Below are 9,380 nucleotides of genomic sequence, written 5' to 3' on the forward strand. Positions count from 1 at the left end.
GCGCCAGGACCCTATCATTCATCCCTTTCCACGTGCAAAGTGAAAAATCAGAGCCCGGGCACACACCTTGGCCGTTTATGTATACAGAAGTGGGGTGCCGGGCGGGAAGGGCGCGGGGAATGAGGGAACCTAGAGGCCGATGACGTCGTTCAGCTCGAGGTCCGCGTTGGGGCGGCAGCGGGCCTGGGAGGGCTGCGTCCCGGGGCGGGGTTCCGCGTCGGGCTTGGCGGCAGCCGCCTCCGGGCGCGCCGCGTCCATGACGCCCAGCACCGCGTCCAGCATGGAGGGCCCCAGATCCAGGTGGAAGGACAGCAGCGGGTCGGCAGGCGAGGGCGCTGCGGACTGCGGGACGGCGGGCGGCGGTGGGGAGCGCGGGGCCCCCGCGGGGGGCGCCCGGGGCTCGGGGGGCGGCCCGCCGCCGTGGCGGCTCAGGAACGAGGTGTCCCCGAAGGCGTCGCCGCCGCGCCCCACGTGCAGAGTGTGCCGGAAGTCGCCGAGCGGCGCGGAGATGGACAGGGCGCCGCGATCAGGCCGCTTCTTGGGCTGCGCGGGGCCCAGCTGCTTCAGCACGGGCATCTGCGAGGGGCACGGGAGGGTCAGCGCGGCCCCAGCCCGGGGCTCGCAGCCACGCGACTGCTCAAAGGACGATGGGGGACGGTTCCCGTTTTTTTGTTTTTTGATTTTTGTTTTTGAGACGGAGTCTCGCCCATGCTGGAGTTCAATGGCGCCATCCCGGCTCACCGCAACCTCCGCCTCCCGGGTTCAGGCGATTCTTCCTCCTCGTCTCCCGAGTAGCTGGGATTACAGGCACCCGCCACCATACCCAGCCAATTTTTGTATTTTTGTAGAGACGGGGTTTCACAATGTTGGCCAGGCTGGTCTTGAACTCCTGACCTCAGGTGATCAACCCGCCTCAGTCTCCCAAAGTGCTGGGATTACAGGCGTGAGCCACCGCGCCCAGCCTCCCGTTTCACAGATGGGGTAAGATGAGACTCCAGGAGGTCCCATGGGCACAGCTGCTGAGCTCACATTTGGATCGAGGTTTGCTTAACCTGACTCCAGAATGCCTATGAACACCACGCTATGCCGATCCTCCTGAGAGCGAATACTTGAGCCTTCCTAGAGGCCAAGTAACAAATATTTCAGAAACCCTTCAGAGTGCTTCCCAGACTTGACTGATAGAAAACTCCAGCTTGTTGGCCCGGGTGCGGTGGCTCACTCCTGTAATCCCAGCACCTTGGGAGGCCGAGGCGGGCGGATCGCTTGAGGCCAGGAGTTGGAGACCAGCCTGAGCAACATGGCGAAACCCCATCTCTATAAAAAATGCAAAAATTAGCGGGGCATGGTGGCGCATGCCTGTAATCCCAGCTAAAGCAGGAGAATCGCTTGAACCCCGGAGGCGGAGGTTGCAGGGAGCCGAGATCGTGTCACTGTATTGGCCACTGCACTCCAGCCTGGGCAACAGGAGTGAAACCCTGTCTCAATAAAAAGAAAAAGAAAACTCCAGCTTGTCAAAAATGGAAATTCCCAGGCTCCTGTTCTGAAGACAGGGCTGACTCTATCCATTAAGCAAAGCAGATCCTGCCTAGAGCCCACCAGGCACACGAGGAAGAGGCCCAGGTGGGCTTTGCCTAGGGTGCATTTTATGATTTGAATTACAGTCCTTGGTATCTGTGGGTTCCGTATCAGCAGATTCAATCAACTGCTGATAAAAAATACTGGGGAAAAAAATACAGTAATAAAAAACGAGTACAAGTTTCAAACAATATAACAATTATTTGCAAAGCATTTACATTGTATTATGCATTATAAGTAATCTAGAGATGATTTAAAGTGCAGAAGAGGATGTACATAGGTTATATGCAAATACTAGGGTATTTATATAAGAGACTTAAACATCTGCATATTTGGGTATCCATAGGGGTCCCAGAACCAATCCCATCACTGCTACCAAGGGGCAACTGTACCTGATCTTTTTTTTTTTTTTTTTTTGAGACGCTAATTTTTGTATTTTTAGTAGAGACAGGGTTTCACCATGTTGGTCAGGCTGGTCTCGAACTCCTGACCTCGTGATCTGCCCGCCTCGGCCTCCCAAAGTGCTGGGATTACAGGCATGAGCCACCATGTCTGGCCAACTGTACCTGATCTTGAAAGACTACAACCTAACAATATGATGTCGTATGTTTTCTAAAATAATAATAATATAAATTCCCTAGCCAGGCACGGTGGCTCACACCTGTAATCCCAGCACTTTCAGAGGCCGAAGTGGGTGGATCACCTGAGGTCAGGACTTCGAGACCAGCCTGACCAACATGGTGAAACTCCATCTCTACTAAAAAAAAAAAATACAAAATTAGCTGGTTGTGGTGGTGCATGCCTGTAATCCCAGCTACTTGAGAGGCTGAGGCAGGAGAACCGCTTGAACTTGGGAGGCAGAGGTTGCAGTGAGCTGAGATCGCGCCATTGCATTCCAGCCTGGGTGACAGAGTATGACTCTGTCTCAAAAAAAAAAAAAAAAAAAAAAAAAAAAAGCCCTATGTTAAAAAAATGGGAAGAATTGCATAAATTTGAAGCTGGCAGCATCTGCATTGTAAACCAGGTGCTTTATTGCCCATAGCTGCACCAAATTCTTTTTTTTTTTTTTTTTTTTTGAGACAGAGTCTTGTTCTGTTGCCCAGGCTGGGGTTCAAGCGATTCTCCTGCCTCAGCCTCCTGAGTGGCTGGAATTACAGGTGTGCGCTGCCATGCCCGGCAAATTTTTGTATTTTTAGTAGAGATGAGGTTTCACTATGTTGGCCAGGCTGGACTCAAACTCATGACTTCAGGTGATCCGCCTGCCTTGGCCTCCCAAAGTGTTGGGAATACAGGCATGAGCCACCACGCCTGGCCTAAATTCAATGTGAAATAGAAACGCAGCCACAGAGTCTGCCCATATCCTGGTCATTGCGTGTTTTGTGTGGAACTTCTGGGAGGGACTTTGATGACCTTGTACTTTTGTTTTAACAGTCACTGTTATCGCAATAATAAAAACCTATTTCAGTTGAAGCCCTACCCTTTGCCAGCTGTATGAACTGGAATAAATTACTTTATTTCCCTGTCTACTTTTCTATCTGTAAGATAAATAAAATAACACTACCTTCCTTTCAGGATACATAGAAAAGTCTGATCAAAGAAAACTATACTTGTAATAGTGCTAACCAATGGGTAATGCTAGCGTTGGGGGGAAAATATTTCCCTAACAATAATTGTGGAACAAAAATTAGGTTGGATAGAACACTATGAGAAAGACAAAGCCGCTGACATTGTTTTCACCGTAGCAGGCACCCTGGGAAGTACTGGTGATAATATGGAGGAAAATGAAAGCCAAAGGGATTTAAAATAATTGTAGATGGCTAGATTCTGAAGACTGGCCTACACACACACACACACACACACACACACACTCTTTACATTGATTTCCATGGGGAAACCAGTTTTGATTTACTACCTCTGCAGCATTTATCAAATTTCTCTGACCTCAACCTAGATGAATAAATATATTTTTATCGTTACCTAGCACACAATCTCCACTCTCTCCTTCCCCATAATGGAAACAAAAATTTTAAGAAACAAGATTTGTCTTGTTTTGAGACAGGGTCTCACTCTGTCACCCAGCTGGAGTGCGGTGGTGAGATCTTGGCTCACTGCAACCTCCGCCTCCCAGACTCAAGCGATCCTCCCACCTCAGACTCCTGAGTATCTGGGACTACAGGCTCATGCTACCATGTAGTGTTATTTTTGTATTTTTTTTTTTTTGTAGAGATGGGGTTTCACCATGTTGCTCAGGCTGGTCTCAAACTCCTGAGCTCAAGCAATCTGCCTGCCTTGGCCTCCCAAAGTGCTGAGATTACAGGTGTGAGCCAGTAAGCCCGGCCAATACTTACTTGTCTTACAACGTGGTAGATACTCTGATTCCTTCCTTCTTTCCTTCCTTCCTTCTTTCCTTCCTTCCTTCCTTCCTTCCTTCCTTCCTTCCTTCCTTCCTTCCTTCCTTCCTTCCTTCTTTTTCTTTCTTTCTTTTCTTCCCTCCCTCCCTCCTTCCTTCCTTCTTTTCTTTCTTTCTCCTTTCTTCCTTCCTTCTTTCTTTCTTTTCTTTTTTGATGGAGTCTTGCTCTGTCACCCAGGCAAGAGTGCAATGGCGCGATCTCGGCTCGCTGCAACCTCCGCCTCCCAGGTTCAAGTGATTCTCCTGCCTCAGCCTCCCAAGTAGCTGGGATTATAGGTGCACACCACCATGCTTGGCTAATTTTTGTATTTTATAGTAGAGATGGGGTTTCACCATGTTGGCCAGGCTGGTCTCGAACTCCTGATCTCGTGATCTGCCCGCCTCGGCCTCCCAAAGTGCTGGGATTACAGGCATGAGCCACCACACCCGGCCCCTACTCTGATATCTTCTATTGTAATCTATTTTATTTTTAAATGTTGAGCTCAGCTCATTAATGTATCTTCTGGATCCACAGTTTTAAAAAAAATCCTCCCTAGCTGCTAACAGAGCCTATGATCTCAGCACTTGCTCTGCTGTGAGTCAGAGGTGAAAAAGTGGAATTCAGAAAGTCCATTGCACAGGTTTGAATCTCGCTGTGCTGATCGCTCTGTGGCTTTGAGCAACTTACTTGACCTTTCTGACCTCATTTCCTTATCTTGAAAATGGCATGATATTAATCTAATACTTCCCAGTCCTTTTGCAAGAATTGGTGGAGGGATATGTCCCTGCAAGTCTTGGCACAGTGCCCAGCACACAGGGAACATTCAATTAACATATGCTCAATGGAGTCACACCTCGGATCATTCTCCCAGTGTTCCAGAGAAGGAAATGGGTGATCCGAGACAGGACGTGACTGACCAAGATCACAAAGCCAGCTCTAGGGAACTCCAGTGTCTAGAGCTGGCTGCCTCCACTCTCTGCTGCCTCTTGACTCGTGGACAGCTCTCAGCCCCTGCCTCTGGTCAGACCCAGCTCCCAGTATGCATCTCGCATCCCCCTTCCATTGCCCTATCCGTTGCCACCACTTTTCAGCACCTGGCAACACACATAAAGTCTTGGTTTCTGACATCAAACACATCTGGGCTCAAATTTTGCCATTTCCTTCTTGTGCAATCCCAAACTGGCTTCCTCAACCTAAAGCTCAGTTTACTCCTCAAAAAACAGGGGTTGGAACTCTTGTTTGTGGCTGGGTGCGGTGGCTCACACCTACAATGCCAGCTCTTTGGGAGGCTGAGACAGCAGGATCACTTGAGCCCAGGAGTTTGAGACCAGAATGGGCAACAAAGTGAGATGACCTCTCTACAAAAATAAAAATAAAAAATTAGCCAGGTGCTGTGTCATGCACCTGCAGTTCCAGCTACCTGGGAGGCTGAAAAGGGAAGATCCCTTGAGCCCAGGAGTTTGAGGCTGCAGTGAGCTATGATCGTCCCACCGCACTTCAGCCTGGGCAACAGAAAGAGACCCTGTCTCAAGAAGAAAAGAAAAGAAAAGGAGAGAGAGAGAGAAAGAGAGAGAGGGAGAAGGAAAGGAGGGAGGGGAGGGAGGGAAAAAAGCAAAAAAAGGAGGGAAGGAAGGAAAGAAAGAAAGAGAAAGAAAAAGAAAGGAAAGGAAGGAGGGAGAAAGGAAGGAAGGAAGGAAAGAAGGAAGGAAGGAAAAAGAAAGAAAAAAAGAAGGAAAGAAAGAAAGGGAAGAAAGACTACACTGAGGGTGCCGAAATTTTATTTCCCAAGTGCTTATCCTGGGCCAGGCACCAGCCTGAGTGCCTCCCCATGAATGAACTAATTTATTTAATCTTCAGGACAACCCCATTTTACAGATGCGCGATGGCTGAGACACAGAGAGGTTAAGTCACTTGCCCTGGGTCACACAGTAGCAAATGCTGCGCGCCAGATGTGGAATCCAGACGAACTCTTAGCTCCCCGCAGGAGACTACGGGCATGCCACCCCATGAGAAAAATAATAATAATGTTCTGATTTGATATGAAGGCGAGAGATTCCCTCTGACACCCTTGATTGTCTTTTTTCCTCTCCAGTCCAGACCAGAACAACGAGTTGGAAGTCGTTTTCGAATGCCACCTCTGCGCCCTAGCTCTGAGACCCTGGCTAAGTCGCTTCACTTCTGCCAGCCTGGGTGTCCTCTTAAATAGAAGCCTCTGACCTCCCTCTGGTTGAATTGTGTTTAAAGCAATGAGGTCATGCTCGGAAAAAGTCCCTCACGCTGCCAGGGCTCGGGACAGAGGGGCTGTTGTTTGTGACCAACGTGGAACAGGCAGAAAGCGGGGCGCGACCGTGGAGCCCGGGGAGGCCCGGGCCGCGCGTTCTCCCCCCGCCTCCGCCCACCCCTCTCTTTCCTGCTGGGGCAGGGCCACGGCTCCAGCTGCAGGGTGGCGGGCACAGCTGGTTCACCTCTGTCCTCTCTCAGTCCCGGCCCCGCCAGGACGGAAATAACAACCCACTCTAGATCCGGCCCGACTGGTTCTCAGACCCGTGGGAGCTGCGGTGCAGCGGGGTCGGGGGACCCCAGATGGGGAGACCCCCGGCGCGGCGTGGGCTTCACTGCGCGCTTCCTGCAGCCACGTGGCTGCGGCCGGGAATTCAGCGGCCCTTTTCCCTCCCGACCGGGACCCAGGACCCCTGTCCCCCACCGCGCCTTACCTCGCGGTCCTCCCAGAGCGGGGCAGGCGCGCGCTCACGACTCCAGCTCTAGCCCGGACCCCTGGTTCCCTGGTTCCGAGTCCGCCTCCGTCTCCTAATCCCCGGCCCGCGCCTTCCTTCTTCCTCCGGGCGGGTTCGCACCTGGTAAGGAAAGTGTCATGTGGAACCCGGAGGGAGATTCAGGAGCCAGGCATCCGGGTCCGTAGAGCCACCTCCTCCTTCGCCCTCAGGTCCTAGGCGTCCTAGCTCTCAGCTTTCTTAATCCCACCCCAGACCCGAAAGTCAGGGGCCCCCAGCCCCTTCTTCCTCAGACCCAAAAGCCAAGGGCCCCAGCCCCTCCTCCCTCAGACCCAGGAGTCAAGACCCCCCAGCCCCTCCTCCCTCAGACCCAGGAGTCCAGCCCCCAGCCCCTCCTCCCTCAGACCCAGGAGTCCAGCCCCCAGCCCCTCCTCCCTCAGACCCAGGAGTCCAGACCCCAGCCCCTCCTCCCTCAGACCCAGGAGTCAAGACCCCCCAGCCCCTCCTCCCTCAGACCCAGGAGTCCAGCCCCCAGCCCCTCCTCCCTCAGACCCAGGAGTCCAGACCCCCCAGCCCCTCCTCCCTCAGACTCATGAGTCCAGACCCCCAGCCCCTCCTCCCTCAGACCCAGGAGTCCAGACCCCCCAGCCCCTCCTCCCTCAGACCCAGGAGTCCAGCCCCCAGCCCCTCCTCCCTCAGACCCAGGAGTCCAGACCCCCCAGCCCCTCCTCCCTCAGACTCATGAGTCCAGACCCCCAGCCCCTCCTCCCTCAGACCCAGGAGTCCAGACCACCAGCCCCTCCTCCCTCAGACCCAGGAGTCCAGGCCCCACTCCTGGCAAGCCCTGGCATAAGGCCCCTTTACCTGCACCGGGAGCTAAAGTGTCAGCCCCTCTCGGGGGCCATGGCAGGAGCCCAGGCAGAAGCGGAATCACCGCCCAGTCCCCAGGCAGAGAGGGTTTTGGCACAGGCCCCTCCCAGGCTTTCTTATCCCCCAAAAGTTTGCCTCTAGGAGTTAAAGGACTAGAAAGCAGTGGTGGAAAAGCTGAGGCCCCTCTGGGCGGAGTGTGGGGGCGGGAGGAGGCCAGGACTAAGTGTGCAGGGGGAGCTGGCAGAGGGGGTGGGGCTGGACAGGGCGCGCCCCCAGCCTGGCCCCTCCCCTGCACAGCTTGGAATTTCCTGAAACTGGGGAAGTCTGGCTGTTTAGAAGAGTAATTTCTTCCAGATTGCAGCTGTATGGAGAGAGAGGGAGAGAGAGAAAGAAAGAGAGAAGAGAGGGAGGTCAGACAGTGAAAGCAGCAGGAGGATGAAGAGCATGGAGGGTGTCTGAGAGGGGCAGCTCTGGCTTTGCTGCGGCGTCCCCTAGATGAACCTCCCTGCCTGGAGCCACTCCGTCATAGAAAGCTCATATCTCATTCTAAGCACCAGTGTCTATTGATGACAAGAGAGTGAGGTTTGAGTGTTAGGGCAATTCCTTCAGGGCGGTGCGGGCAGGGAGAGAGAGCGGAGGGGGAGAGCAGAGTCCCAAGGCAGGATGCAGCTCAGTGGGAAGAAGGTGGGAAGCCCAGGTGGGAGTCTAGGTCTGTGGGAAGGAGGTGGAGGCCCAGGTGGGAGGCTGGGTCAGCGAGAGGGAGGTGGAGATCCAGGTTGGAGCCTGGGTCAGGGTCAGAGGGAGAGGGAGAGGGAAGCCCAGGTAGGAGGCAGCTCAGTGAGAGAAAGGGGAGGCCCAGGTGGGAGGCTAGGTCAGTGGTTTTACCCCTAGCTGGGGCTGGGGTTGTAGTGCTGGAGAGAAGACAGTCAATTTGCGATAACAGGAAGCAGCCTTGAGCTGGGTCTTAAGGATGAGTGAGAGTTGATGGAGCCCAGGAGAGGAGGATGGATATCGGAGCAGAGTGGGGAAGCTGGGTGGGGCAGAGGGTTCTCAGACGCCAGGTGGAGTTTGATTTGCCTGGAGAAGCCAGCTTGAAAGCCACTGGGAGCTTCAGTTTGCCCTGCAGGCTTGGGGGGACCGCAGAGGGATGGCAGGGAAAGATCCAGGTGTTAGAAAGTTCCCTCTGGGGTCCCTGCAGGGGATGGAGTGAAGCAGGTCAGGACTCAGCACCCACAGCAAAATTTAAGGGGGGAGGGGGCAGTGGTCACCAGAAACTCAGTAATCAGAAAAACTATATATATATATATATATATATATATATGTATGTATATATATGCATATATATATGTTACAGACTTTTATTAAGTATTTTTTATTGATGTAAAATTCACATAACATAAAATTAACCACCTTTTTTTTTTTTTTTTTTTTTTTTAATTGAGACGGAGTTTTGTTCTTGTTGCCCAGGCTGGAGTGTAATGGCACGATCTCCACTCACTGCAACCTCCACCTCCCGGGTTCAAGCGATTCTCCTGCCTCAGCCTGTTGAGTAGCCGGGATTACCGGTGCTTGCCACCACGCCCAGCTAATTTTGTATTTTTAGCAGAGACGGGGTTTCTCCACGTTGGTCAGGCTGGTCTCGAACTCCCGACCTCAGGTTATCCGCCTGCCTCGGCTTCCAAAGTGCTGGGATTATAGGTGTGAGCCACTGCACCGGGCCAGAATTAACCATCTTAAGGTGTACAGTTCAGTGACATTTAGTACATTCCCAATGGAACGTACCTAATTGGTACACTGGTAATTGTGTAGCCAT

At 52.8% G+C, this 9,380-nt stretch overlaps 1 protein-coding gene across 2 annotated transcripts; it reads right to left on the reverse strand.

The window, feature by feature from the left end:
- Positions 1 to 54: 54 nt before the first annotated feature.
- CDC42EP5 (CDC42 effector protein 5) lies at positions 55 to 7,822 on the reverse strand. 2 transcript variants are annotated; one of them, XM_063599643.1, is made up of 3 exons: positions 7,562 to 7,822; positions 6,680 to 6,820; positions 55 to 1,718 (listed from the first exon to the last, which is right to left on the reverse strand). In XM_063599643.1, exon 3 carries the CDS (start codon positions 574 to 576, stop codon positions 130 to 132), a length of 447 nt encoding a protein of 148 aa, XP_063455713.1. In that variant the 5' UTR covers positions 577 to 1,718; positions 6,680 to 6,820; positions 7,562 to 7,822; the 3' UTR covers positions 55 to 129. The 2 variants fall into 2 exon arrangements, with proteins under 2 accessions (XP_063455713.1, XP_034802351.1); XM_034946460.3 differs by having other exon boundaries at positions 55 to 576; positions 7,562 to 7,814.
- Positions 7,823 to 9,380: the final 1,558 nt, after the last annotated feature.

This window comes from Pan paniscus, chromosome 20, assembly GCF_029289425.2.
Source record: "Pan paniscus chromosome 20, NHGRI_mPanPan1-v2.0_pri, whole genome shotgun sequence".
Classification (NCBI taxonomy): Eukaryota; Metazoa; Chordata; class Mammalia; order Primates; family Hominidae; genus Pan; species Pan paniscus.